The sequence below is a fragment of the Peromyscus leucopus genome, chromosome 2 (assembly GCF_004664715.2).
Source record: "Peromyscus leucopus breed LL Stock chromosome 2, UCI_PerLeu_2.1, whole genome shotgun sequence".
Lineage (NCBI taxonomy): Eukaryota > Metazoa > Chordata > Mammalia > Rodentia > Cricetidae > Peromyscus > Peromyscus leucopus.
Window position 1 is genome coordinate 134,660,471 of NC_051064.1, and position 14,008 is coordinate 134,674,478.

Here is a 14,008-nt window from a genome sequence, read left to right on the forward strand (position 1 = left end):
TGTCACTCTCAGGGACTCCAAGGGTCTCAACGGCACCATCAAACCCAAGAACACTGTAGGCGAATCAGTCCCTCCAGAGTCATCTGGGGGAACAGGCAGAAGACTTGACTGCAGTTAGGCCGAGGCCACACAGCAATTCAGCTCACCCCACCCCGGAATCAGCTGCTCAAGTCCACTGTCTGCCTGAGAAGACCCACTGGGGACAGAGAGCTTTCCCCAAACCTATTCCGTGCCCAGAGTCAGGATGGCAGGCACTTGTGGAGACAAATTACCCATCTCCTCACCTTCCTGGGACAGAAGCCGGAGTCTCTCTCAACCCTGGGGAAATCTGCTGGGGTTTGCATGGTGGGACTCAAGCTGTTGGCTGGAGGGGCCCGTTACTCCTACGACTTCTGCTTTTTTTAGCCTTCCTCGCCCAGAAGGCAGGGTCTCTGGCTCCCCTCCTTCTCACTTCCCTCTTCACAGGAAGGAGGAACTCAAGATGGGCTAGGCTCCCCTGATAAGGAGAGGGAACTGCAGACCCCAAGCTGTGACCCAGGGAGAGCCCAAAGGTACCTCACTTTTTGTCTCCTGACCCCCAAGGAGGGAAGACAGAAATGTAGATATAAGTCACATGGCGATGAGATGCCCACACAGTATGTATTCAGCACTTGAAAATATACACACTAGGGGCTCCCCAGGAACATATAGGACAGACGTCAGCAAGGCCAGTCTGGCTAGCCCAGCCCGGAGTTGAGACACCTCTTACCCCACAGAGCAGGCAGCACCCTGCCTCATCCTGTTTCTGTTCAGACATACTAATTTTAAGACCCGGGATGGATAATAAGTCAGAAGACCCAAGAAGAGGAATGGGCTCCTGAGGGCAAGAGTGGACCAGGCCCATCCCCTTCTACAGGGCTTCACCGCCCCTCATCAACACCCACAGGAACCAGCAGATACACTCAGGCTGGTAATCGGAAACCCTTTCTAGACAGCGCAGTGGAGAAACACATGCCCCCTCACGCACATGTACTTCCCCTTCCCTTCCTCACAGGGCTCTGATAAGTCTGTGGTAGATGGCCTGTGGAGTTGTGAAAGATTCCTCCCCAAGACCGAAGTGCCTGCTGCTGATTCAGGAAGGCAGCTTGCTCGAAGACTGGCCACAAACACCTATGCCAGGCTTCCCTCAACCCACTAGTCCCCATAAACCAGGAAAGAAGCCCTGTGGTGAGCAGGGTACCAGAAGGGGCAGAGGAAGGAAATGGCCTCAAAACTGCCTTTGCTGAACTGTGAAGACCTGAAGCCTCGGATGGGTATGGGGGGGAGGACAGACATCAGCTTACATTCCTGAGTCCTGGCCCTGTTCCTCCACAGAGCAGCAGGAAGAAAAGCCCAGAGCCACAGCATCTGAACCTGGTCCCCTAGGAGCTCTACTCTGGGTGTCCTGCCCACTATGGCCAACGCTTCTCAGCTGCTGGCTCCAATGGCTACCAACCATCCCTTCTCCAGCAGGCGAAATCTGCAGGGCCTTCCAGGTATGACTCCCAGCATGCCTCCTGGCAGGCTGACTGTGCCTAGGCATCCCAGGGGAGGGGCTGGTCCCAGGTCCCTGGTCAGGCCGGGCAAGGAGCAATGAGACCTGAGCCTGTTGTCACATGGTCATTTAACCACATGGTCACTCCTTCCTTCAGCCTTTGCTGAGGCAGATCCACCAGGCCTGGGCTTGGCACAGTTCCCAAGGAAGGATCCTCTTCCAATTTCAGGGATAAGCAAATAGGACTCAGACAGAAAATGACAAGCCCGAACCCACGTGGATGACCCTGGGGACAGCCAAGAGTTAAACTAAAAAGCCTGCTCCCGAGCCAGCCAAAACTTCCCCATACTTCATCGCTGCCCCCCATCCCCTCCCACCCCGACATCTCCATCAAGGCTTTCCCGTAAGCACTAGAGACTCGTGCCTCTCCTCTGGACGTGACTGACAGCTCCCGGCCCCTGCTTTGCCCAGGTGGGAGACAGACACTAGGAAGCACACACAGCTAAGGCTGGCGTGGGTCTGATCCTCAGGTAGCTCCAAAAAGAAATACCTGGTGACAAAACACAACTGTCCTGGCACAGAGCTGCGGTTAAGGTGCTACAGCTGCCCTGAGGTAGAGAGACTGTCAGGGCGGTGAGGTCCAGGAGCCCTTTCCGAATGATACAGTCCAGCTGGCTCTTGAGGAAGAACAGGTATTTGCTGGACAGAAAGGGACTAAGAAAAGAGTCCATGCTGAGAAAGTACTGTGAGCAAGGCGTTTAGAAAGTGGAGCAATGATGTGAGCCAGGTGCTCCCAGGCGAAAAATCGTTATCTCGGGATCAGCCCTCCTCTGTTCAAATGAAGGTTCTCTAGAAGCCAAACGGGCCATGGAGAAAGGAGACATTGTAAACAAAACCTCTCTCTACTGGACCACAGGCTCTCCCCAGGGTAGGCAAAAGGAAGAGAGCCCAGGCATGCGTCCCAGGTGCGAAGCAGGTAATTTGGTTAGTTCCCGGCATCCAAGAGAAGTCTCTCTCAATACCTGAGGCTGCCCGAGGCTCCCTAAAGCCCCGAGTCACATCCTGCCTAAGCTCCAGGGCCAGGGGAGCATAAGGGATCCGGGAGGGATCAGGGTTTCATAAACAGGAAGAGAGGAAGGGAGGCGGGAGAAATCAGCTCTCAAAATAGACCTGCAGGCGCTTCAAAGGGGTCCAGCTCCGGAGACAGCCCGGGGAGGGGGCCTGGGGTGCCCAGTCCACTCCCAGGAGAGGAGAGGGAGAGTAAGGGGGGCCCTGAGAATACCGAGAGTGGACAGAAGGTGAAGGGATCCAAGGGGTGCTCGCCCTTCCCCATCAATGCTAAGCCCCAGCCCTCCTTCCAGCAGTAATAGATACAGAAGCCAGCATTAGACACCAGCACTGTGCACAGACCCTGGATGCTTTACTTTGTATACAGCACAAGCTCTCTTCCAGGTGGCCCTAAGCGCTAGGTTCCTTTTCTTGTTTTGTGACAAGGTCTTGATATACAGCCTTGGACCTGGAACTCAGCATGTAGACCAGGCTGGCCTTGAACTCAAGAGACCCACCTGCCTCTGTGATTATGCACCTGTGCCATCACGCCCAGCGAGACAGGCTCTTCTGCGCTCACAGTTAGGCTCTATTCTGCCCTTTGGAAGGGCAACTTGCCCCAGGCAAGGCAAACAAGCCACAGGAACAGAATTCTGGCCGCCTGGCTCCCAAGTCTCCACCCGTCTCCCCTCCACCTGGAAGGCATGCAGCCTGCTACCCAAAGCCCAGCCAAATGCTAACTCTGCAGGGAAGGTAGTCGGGTCCCCCAGAGCCCACCCAGCCTCCCCTCACCTGCCACACACAGGAGGCCACACCTCTGCTTCACACTCAGCCAAGAGCTCAGAGACGCTGGCTAGGACACGCTCACATCACTAATCACTCTGAGAGGAATGGGGGTGGGGGAGGAAGTGTTATACGAAGGTTCTATGTGCCCATAACCGTGTTATTTCCCCATCTTAGCCCCAACCACAGTGTTGCCTCCACCTCTCTCCGCACCTGGGTGCTGAGGCTGGGGACATCCGGCAGTTTGGGCAAGGGATCTTTTTCAGTGAAACAAATACGTGATGAAGGACAATCTGCCCGTCCATCCACTACACAACGATGAGGTCCTGGCCGCAGGCCACACCCCCCCTAGTGTGCTCAGCCCAGCCGTGGCCACTGAGGATCTTCAAGGCGTCGCTGATGAGCTCGCACTCAGTGCTAGCCCCCCGGGGTAGTAGATATCCAGTGTGCTTCCTCTTCAGCACACAGTATTCACCAGCCGGGGAGGAATGTGGCTCTGGTCAAACAAGGCTTGACCCCCCCCCAGCTCTGTGTGATGTAAGACTTCATTTTTCTCATCTGGAAAATGTAGTTCTACCTCTGAAAACCGTAAACAGGGCTGGAGAGATGACTTACTGTTTAAGAGACTTATCGGCAACAAGACTGCTCTTCCAGAGGACCCAGGTTTGATTCCCTGCATCTACATGGCCGCTAACAATCATCTCTAATTCCAATTCCAGAGGATCTGACGCCCTCTTCTGGCCTCCTCTGGTACTACACAACTGTGAGGCATAGACATACATAAAGGCAAGACACCCACACACATATTAAAAAAGAAAAAAATCGCCAGGCAGTGGTGGCGCATGCCTTTAATCCCAGCACTTGGGAGGCAGAGGCAGGCGGATCTCTGTGAGTTCAAGGCCAGCCTGGGCTACCAAGTGAGCTCCAGGAAAGGCGCAAAGCTACGCAGAGAAACCCTGTCCCGAAAAACCAAAATAAATAAATAAATAAATAAAAAAGAAAAAATCTAATAAAGAATACATGCGAACTGAGCACAAAGCCAGGTGGTGGTTTGCACTTTTAATTCTAGCACTCCGGAGGCAGAGGCAGGTGGGTCTTTGCAGGTTCGAGGCCAGCCTGATATATAGCAAATTCCTGGACAGCCAGGGCTATACAGAGAAACCCTGTCTTTTTTTTTATTTTATTTTATTTTTGGTTTTACGAGACAGGGTTTCTCTGTGTAGCTTTGCACCTTTCCTGGAACTCACTTGGTAGTCCCGGCTGGCCTCGAACTCACAGAGATCCGCCTGGCTCTGCCTCCCGAGTGCTGGGATTAAAGGCGTGCGCCACCACTGCCCCGCAGAAAAACCCTGTCTTAAGCAAACAAACAAACAATAAATAAAGCTTCTAGTTTGATGCCAGGCACGGGATTTTCCAGCATGTGGCATCTGAGAGCCCCGCTGCCTCACTACTGCGAGCCTTGACCCGCTTCCTGTATCAGGACCTTCCACCTCAGTGCTCCTTAGGCTGTGGAATGAACCAAGGTTCCTGCCTGGACACGCTCCCTCCCCAGGTTAGCCAATCTTCTGGGCTGGTTTTGAGACAGGGTCTCATGTAGCCCAGACTAGTCTAAAACTGACTACGTACCAGAGGATGACTTTCTCCTGAGTCTCCCGCTTCCACCTCCCAAGTACGGGGATCACAGCCTGCAGCACCAGGCCGACTCTGGGACTCTTGAGATAACAAACTGAGCCCGCTACCAGTTCCCCAAAACCTTTACTCCGAGCCCCCTGGACCTCCAAACCCAAGCTCTGAAGACCCAGTTCTCCCCTGGGGACACCACGGCGCCTTCATCTTACTACAAGGGAACCAGAGGGAGCTCCTTTGTGCATGGAATCTCTAGACATGGTCAGAGATAACCAAGGTCCAAGCTACAGGCTTACTGGCCCCCAAGGCCCTGTTGTTATAGTAACCCACAGCAGGAGGGGGTAGCGGCCTACTTCTCTCACAGGGCTCCACCACACCCAGCTCAGTTACCTTATCTTAGGGAGCTAAGTCAATGTAAACACCAGTACCAACCCTGACTCCAAATCAAAGGTCGTGCCTACAGCAGGGCTGACCCAGGCCGCGGGTGGGGCCGTGGGCAGGAAGGAGGACCGAGTAATGTCCCTAGGCAGTCCCACCGTGTGCCTGGCAGTTACCACCTCGTCTGTCCTTCACTCAGTCCAGGGCGAAAGGCCAAGTCCCCAACTTGTAGATGAGGACAGAGACTCAGTGAGCAGAAGAAGAGCTTCTGGGTGGGAAGAGTACCTGGAACCAGGGTTTGCAGACCCTGCCCAGAGGGCTTCCAAAGCCCCTCAACATCCGCTATCTCTGTGACATCAGAGCTCTCTGTGACTGAGGTATGGTTCCTCCTACTACAGATATGAGGAAGCCCGGGCTCAGAGAGGTCAAGGTACCCAACTAAGATCACACAGGAGCTTTTTAGCCATGGGGGACTGGTGAGGTAACTCAGTAGGTAAAGATGGCTGCTGCCCGCTTGACAAACTGAGGTACATGATAGAAGGAGAGAACTGACATCAGCAGGTTGTCCTCTGACCTCCACACATCCAGGGACACACATACGCACATGCATACACACAGGGGCACACACGAAATTATCAAATAAAAGTGCTGCTGGGCGGTGGTGGCACACGCCTTTAATCCCAGCACTTGGGAGGCAGAGACAGGTGCATCTCTGAGTTTGAGGCCAGCCTGGTCTACAGAGTGAGTTCCAGGACAGCCAGGGCTACACAGAGAAACCCTGACTAGAAAAACAAAAACAAACAAACAAAAAAGTGTCATACATTTTTTGGGGCTGGGCATGGTGGCATACACCTTTCCCAGCACTTGGGAGGCCAAGGCAGGTGGACTTCTGAGTTTGAGGCCAGCCTGGTCTAAATAGTGAATTCCAGGCTAGCCAGTTACATGGTATGATCCTGTTTAAAAAATAAAAACAGTAATTTTTTTTTAAATAAAAAGCCAGCAAGGGGTAAGCATCCAGAGGAGGCAGGGACAGCTGGGAGAAGGGGGTTGCCTCAGTTTGGGAGCTGGGAGTCCCAAGAAACCATCTGGGAGGCACTGGGCGTGGCCAGGATCGAAGAGTCACCAGGCTCCCAGTCCTACCATTCCAGTTCCCAGGCCCAAATGTTCCCAGGCCCATGCTGCCCCGGTCCTACCCACCAAGGAGATCAGCACAGTACACAGACCTCTCCCAAACTACAAGTACATAAGGCCAGGAAGTGGCCTGGGTGACAGACAACCAGAACTCCTGGATCCTGTACCTGTTCCCGACCCTTTCCGGGCACAGTGTCCTTCCTCATCTTTGAGAAAGGAACGCTGAAACCAGTCTGCCCTGAGCATAAAGACAGGGTCGGAGGAAGAGGGCCAAGCTACACAAAGGGATGAGAAGCCAGGGCCTTCCCATCCAGCTGATGCGAGAGCAATGTTCTCTCCTTCGTGATCACGACTTCACCCGCCGTCCCTGGTCCTCACCTTGGATGGCTGAAGTCCAGCTTCTTCCCCTGAGGCCTGTCCATTCTGGAAAAGAGAAACAGAATGTCACAATTCACCTTCAGGGAGACAGATGCATCCTGGGACTCTCCATCCTTGGCTGTTCCCAATAGCCAGGGAGGCCGCAGAGACCAGTTATATCTACATGGGTCCTCTTCATCTCTACTTCACTGTGCAAGAATCAAGTCCTCTAGCAACAGGCCCTCCCAACACAGGCAGAATATTCCCGGGACTCAGAATACCCAACCTCCCTCTGCCTACCAAACACCGCATCATTTACAAAGTCTCAGCTCAAACAGCACCCCTTCCTAGGGAGAAGGCACACACGGCCACGTTCTGCCAGGGCAGATCGTGCAACCATTTGCAAACTAACCAACCATGAGAGGCCTCAGTTTCCCAATCTGGACCACTGGGATAGGTACCCTAACTTCCACAAATTGCTGTAAGGATGGAAGAGGACAAAGTTGGGGCCGGTGTCCCTCCCGGTGGCTTCCCTGAGCCCTGCCCTACACTTTGAGAACCCTCGCAGGTAGAGTGATGGCTGTGTCCACCACACCTTTGCATTTCCCCACAGTACCACTGGTCACATACGGACTCGCCCTCCCCAATAAACGGGGAGTCTCAGGAGAGCAGATATGAGTGCCCGCCATATACGAAGGCCAGGCTCGCTACACACCTGCGGCACCGTTTAGTCTTTCTGACAGCCCCGGGGGTTAGGCCCTGGCTTAAGAGGTGGAGGAGGGCCCCGGGGCTCAGAGGGGACTAATGACGGAGCCCTGGCACAATTGAAAAGTAGCGATTTGAAATGTGGCCCCAAACCTAGGGACTGCTAAGCAAAGGCCTGTGCAGAGCGGCCTGTACCACGGCCAGGGAGCAACCTGCAGGGAGAGGCAGGTGCGAGACCCACCTCAAAAGAGCTACGCCGTTTCTTCTGGACTTCACCCCAGAAGAAAACTACACATCCTGGTCTCTCTGTTCCTACGTGCGATGAGGTCAGAAACCCAACTGAAGAAGCTGTCCCCACCCCTCCTGGCCTGGATCGAGAACGGTGTGACAGACAGGAGGCTCCCTCCCTAAGACCGGGACTTTGGAGCCGAGAGCCAGGTCCACAGGGCAGCTCTGGCCTTGCTTGGCGGCGGCAGGTACAGCTATGTTCTACCTATTACCTGTAATTCCTTTGCTCCTGGAGTGGCTGCCCCCCCCCCACGCCTGCCAGGTTGTCCTTCCTGCCCTGAGCCCCCTTAATGCCCCTAATACTCCCCAAGAGCCAAGTGTCATATGGACACACACACACCACACACACACACACACACTGAGGAGAAGGGACGGGATGGTCAGGGCCCAAGGGCAGGGCTAGACAGCCGCACTGGCTGAGTCGTGTACCCAGCAGACTAGCTGTCACAGAGGAACTGTCCCACCGAGCATCACAAACAGCCTGCCCACCAGCCCCTGCCCCTGCCCCGCGGAGGCACTCAAACCCTCATCTTCCTCCACATCCATCCATTCGGTCACCGTCACTGAAAACCGCACATCCTCTGTGACCGAGACGAAGCTAGAATCAAGTCCCAGTTCCTCAGCACGAAACCCACAGCCACTGTCTCCAACTACCCAGCCCAAGGGTTAGGAAGTGAGGTCAGATTCTGGCTTCTACATTTGCATGACCCTGAGGAGGTCATTTTACTTCTCACAGCTCAGTCTCCTCACCTGTAAAATGGGGGGATGAAAACAATATATTTCACGGGCAGCTGCTACAGTCAGTGAATCCCACAAATACACACACCTGGCATGTGAATGGCCCACAAGCAGGAGCCACTGCGGCCATTATTATTATTATTGCCACCCTGACTGCCTGGTTCCTGTCTTTAACTAATACACAATTATTTGTCTTCTGGTCTGCTAAAGTAGTAAGTCAGACAACATTTACCACAAGAATGTCTGTCCAGGTGGCCGGCCACGAAAACTCACACTACATTCACCTGAAAAGCACTCTTGACAATGGTGATGAATTTTGACGTTTTCATCCACCTCACAGCATTTTAGGGCAGCCAAAAAGAACCTTCTTTCTCAAGCTTTAAACATATGGACTGCTGGGCTGGTAAGAAGATGGCTCATCAGTTTAAGGTACTTGCTACCAAGCCTGAAGACCTGAGTTTGATCCCTCAATGCAGGGAAGGGTGGAAGGAGAGAAATCACTCCACAAAGTTCTAGAGTCCTAGAGCTCCCACATACATGCAGCTGCATGAGTGCCCATGTATGCACACCATGTACACATACACACAATGTTAACTACTAAAACATCTTAAAGACGGACCACTTCATAAACGTGTGTGCCATCCTTACCCAGAGACCATGCTAACCTCTGTGTATCATTCCAGTTTTTTTGTTTGTTTGTTTTTTTGTTTGTTTGTTTGGTCGGTTGGTTTTTTTGAGACAGGGTTTCTCTGTGTGGCCCTGGCTGTCCCAGAACTCGCTCTGTAGAGCAGGCTGGCCTTGAACTCATAGAGATCTGCCTGCCTCTGCATGCCCCACCACTGCCCAGCTCATTCCAGTTTTCGGTACACGTCCTGTCAAAGCAAGCGCTATTGGGCCCTCTTTGGGGCTTCCACTGAATGACCCGAGACCCTGAATACGACCGAGCATTTGCACTGTGACTTACCTACCAAGAAAACCCTTCCTGCTCTTCTCATGGGGCTGGATCCAAACTCTCCCTCCTCTGCCCACACAGCCTCTAACTCTCCCCTCCTCTGCACCCACAGCACTGAGCACACAGGTTAATCAGGAGGGGGCCATGGCCTGTCCTTCATCGGCTCCTCAGTGCTGAGCCAGGGTCCAACATAGAGTCTGCCAAATGAAAGATGAAGGGTCAGCCCAGCAGGACAGCCAGAAGGCCAGAGGAGGTTCCTGCTACCCTGCCTTTCAGCTGAATCTCAGCACTCAGGGACTTACCACAGCTGGCAGGTGGCAGCCATGGGACCATAACTCACATCAGTGCGTCTGCAAGCCTAAACCCTGATGAAGGACAGAGGACACAGCAGGGGGGCCAAGGTTTTTATTTTTATTATATATATATATATATATTAGCATAGTTCAGGGACTCCCCCCTTCCCAATAATCCTTCTCTAAGAGCTGGTACCCAAGGTCTCTAGAGAAGTGATTGGTCCTCAAAAAAGGATGGAAAGGTGCCACCGAGAGGACAGCAGCCCTTTTGGTCTGCCAGGTGGGACAGTGGGAAGAACACAGCTGTATGAATTCCAATCCTAGCGTACATGTGGAGCAGCTCACCACTGCCTGTTCCTCCACCTTCAGGGGATCCAATGCCCTGTTCTGGCCCCTGCTGACACCAACACACACACACACACACACACACACACACACACACACACACACACACACACACACACGTACACTCGCGAGAATAAAACAAATAAATCTTTAATAATGATTTTTCAAAAAAGGCCTAGGGGGAGGAGGTTTAGCTCAGAGGTAGAGTACTGTCTAGCACAAACAAGGCCCTGGAAGGAAGGGAGGGAGGGAGGGAGGGAGGAAGGAAGGGAGGAAGGAGAAGGGAAGGAAGGGGAAGAAAATGACAGATCAGACCCTGGACCAGAGCAAAAAGCCTGGGGCAGGGAAGGCCCCTTGGCTTCTTGGAGCACTCTCTTCTTCAGGAGCACCACTTGTGAGGACAGGCACCTGCTCAGAACCCCTGGAGCACCGCACCCCTTCCCGTAGTCGAGGGTCCTGGGTCCTAGGAGCTGGGTCCCAGCAGGCATGCTTCTCTCCACCTAAGGGTCCAGAGCAGCTCCTGCAAGGCTGGGAGCGGAACAGATGGAGAAAGACAGCACGTGCCCCGCAGGCAGGAAGCAGCCCCAGGAACTGGGGTCTGAGCCCGGCACTGGCAGCCCTGCGCCCTGCTGGAGCCTGGGGGCCACGTGCCAGGACACTGCTAGGCCAAGCCAAGGCTGGACAAGGGCCCTGCGGCCGAAGAAGTGTGTGCCAACATCCGGAGCTGCTCTGGGAGTACCTGCCACCTGTGCCAGTTTAAACCCAACCCACGCTCATCTTCGAGCCTCCTTTGCTTGGTGGGAAACAGTGAGAGTGCTGAGTTCCAATCCCGGCCGGGATATGAACGCACATGCTAGCCTTTGCAAGCTCAGCCGTCCCCTCTGAAAATGGGTGTCATAATTTCTATCTTGAGAAGTTGTGAAAATTAAAGTGACATGACATCCATGGACAGCAGAGAGCAAGCCCTGGCAGGATAGGGTTTGGAGACAAGGCTCTGGTTTTGCCCAAACCAAGAAAAAACCCAGGTAGCACCCTCACCCATATTTCCAATTGGGTTATTCCACCTGGGCCCAGCAGCCCATTTTTGGTGACAACAGTCGGAAGACAGGGTAATTCAGATCCCAGACCTCATTTTGCCAAATGCCCCTGCCAGCCCCCTCACCTGCCTCCTTCCTGGCTAGAAGCTGCCTGCCCACAATGGCGCCAGTACCTGCAGGCCAGGCACATGGATCGCTTACATGTCATCTGCACAAAGAACAGCAAGGCCCTGTTCTCAAGTAAGAATGCACACCCTCACTGCCCCATGGCTCCTGTTACCCAAACAATAACGCCCAGTTCACTGGCACCTCCATGGCCTGGGGGAGGGGATGCGGGCAGCAGCACCCAGGCGTTTGCACCTTGTCAGGCCCAGGAAGCAGAGTGCGAAGCTCATCTGTGGCACTGGAAAGAGAAGCCCACCCGGCTGGAACGTGGACTAAGGGCCACACAGCGTTTCTGAAGTAAAGCTCATTGGGAAATCCTCTCCCCATCCCAGGAAATCCGACAGTCTCCTCTCCCTGCATTCAGGTGCAACAGTATGCAAACTAAGATGTTTCCGGTTTAACCTGGCCCCTTATGAAGCTGGCCCTGGCCTCAGGATTTCCCAAAGGGAAGCAGGAAGTGCTGCCCTGGAGGAGGCCAGAGCTCCTAGCTCCCTACCCCCCCCCCTTGCTAGTGTAACCCTGGGAAGCTCTAGGCTAAGTCCTCCCCAGCCATGCCCAGCTCAGCTCTACCTTCCTCCGGAGGCCCAGGTGGCAGGGGCGTGCCCAGGCAGAGGAATACACCTCTGAGCCTTCCCGCAGGCCTTGTGCCCAGTCCTGAGGTAGGGGGGAGTCAGCAGGGGCCGCACAGGGCAGTGCTCCTCACCTACCGGGGTGAGTCAGCGAGAGAACCTCCGAGGGCTGTGTAGGGCCTGTAAAAACCCCATGGCAGGGATCCCAGAACAATTTACTCCAAATTGCGCCTTCAGGTTGGTTACCTAATCCAGCCGCGCCCACCCTCCCATAGCCAGTTTAGGCCACCCCTTTAAAGGGGCAGCATGCTCTGGGTGCCTGAAGACCTGGTGTCTTCACTGTAGAGCCTTCTACATGTGGTCCTGAGAGGTAGGGCATATGGTGACTGCCCTGAGGTCCAAAACCTAGGGAAGGGTTCAAGCCAGGAGAAAAACAATCTAGGTTCTGGGGTCAGGTGAGGTCTCCACCCGTCTTCTGTACCCCTTAACAGCTCCAGGTAAGGCAGAGTTTCACCCGCCGCCTTCCCAGCATGAGAGCAGGGCAAAGTTTGAAACTTGCTGGTTCAAGACTTGACCTTGATCCCAGCGTCACAGGACACCACCAAAAGTGGCCTCCTGCATGCTCAGGGTTGGACCACAAAGCCCTCGAAAGAGGAGCAGCTTCTGGGTGAGCTATAGGTGGTGGAAGCCACACTGCCCAAGGGCCCAGCCTTTTCTACGGCAAAGGTTCACAAGGTCTAAGGGCTTTTCCTCACTCTTCAGCATAACCTGAAGTAGGAGACCCGGGGGTCATTAGCAAAGGAAACCAGGAGGTCCCCACTCCAGAGGTGGTATCATCCCACATTCCATCACTGCCACGGGTCCACAAGGGCTACCTTCCTAAGGTCAGAGGTGGAGGAACCAAGAGAGCTCTCGGGGAGAAGGAACGGGGAGAAACCGGATTCCCATGATCCTTGTCTCTAGTAGAACCCCAGACATCTGACCCAAGCCTTTCCCTTCTGCACTGATTGGGGCACCTCCCACAGCTCCCAAAAGATGGTAAGCGGGACGGGTCCTAGGGGTGCTTAGGGTGTCAAACCTCAACACCCCGTGGGGTTCCCTCTCCTGGCTACCGCAGGGAGGTACTGAGCGCCCAGCCGAACCGTCCCCTGCACACGCACACCCGGACCACAGGGGGGTGGAGCCGGACAGTGGGCTAGAGACCAGAGGGCACTAGCGTCCTCGCGGGGCTGCAAAGACGCCGCGGGCCGCCCCGCCCCTGTGCGGATCCGGGCTGGCCGGCGGCCGGCGCCTGTCCCCCGCCCCTCTCACTCACCTCCGGGTCCAGCGGCACCAGCTCCATGAGCGGCCAGGGCTCCTTGAGCTGGGCGAGCGGCATCGCGCCGCCGCCGAACCGCCCGCGCTCCTCCCGGCGGCCCCGGGCTGCGCCGCCTCCGGGCCCCGGGGTCCCTGCCGCTGCCCTGAGACCCCGCGCGCCCCCGAGCCCTCGCGCTCTGGCTGGGCCGTCCGCCGCCGCCGCCGCGGCACTCGCACTTCGGCTCCCTCCGTCACCCGGCGCCGCCGCGCCCATTGGCTACCTGCGCGGGGGCGGGGCCTGGGTCGCCCCGCCCAGTCCCCACGGCGCGGCATTCCCGGCGCGGACCCCCGCCCCCGACGCGCTGGGAGTCGGCCCCGCCTCCAAAGGAGCCCCTGGCCCACGCTCGGCCCTGCCCGCCGCAGACTCTGCGGGTTTCTTCTTCCCGGGCTGTGCGTCCCGGTGCAGACCCCGCCCGGGCCACCGTTGTCCTGTCCTAGCAGCATTTGGAATCTTAACCCAGATGTGCCTTCTCCCTCCAGGGGGAGGGACTGCCACCCTACATGGGATGTCCTGGGCCTGATCCAGACAGAGGCTTGGAAGGATCCTGGGCCGTGTGTCCTCAGGCTCTCAGCTCGCCGAGCTCTAGGATCACCCCCCTCTCGGGAGCCCACACTGGGCTCTCTTATGTGATTCCGGTGTCCCAAGCCGGCCAGAGCCAGGACCCACAGCGCCCCCAGGGTGATTTCCTAATACGCATTTTTTTTTCCCTCCCAGTGTGCGTTGT

General features: G+C 55.4%; 1 protein-coding gene across 2 annotated transcripts in view; it reads right to left on the bottom strand.

The window, feature by feature from the left end:
* Positions 1–13,465, bottom strand: part of Rps6ka1 (ribosomal protein S6 kinase A1) — a 39,868-nt gene extending 26,403 nt beyond the window's left edge. The window contains exons 1-2 of one of the 2 annotated variants that reach the window (XM_028888175.2): positions 13,243–13,465; positions 6,857–6,901 (exon numbers count right to left, since the gene is read on the bottom strand). In XM_028888175.2, the coding sequence (XP_028744008.1) occupies positions 6,857–6,901; positions 13,243–13,305 (108 nt within the window). In that variant the 5' untranslated portion in view covers positions 13,306–13,465. Of the gene's footprint in view, positions 1–284; positions 483–6,856; positions 6,902–13,242 lie in introns of those variants that run through there. The other variant, XM_028888176.2, reaches the window with a different exon arrangement.
* Between the last annotated feature and the right edge of the window lie 543 nt (positions 13,466–14,008).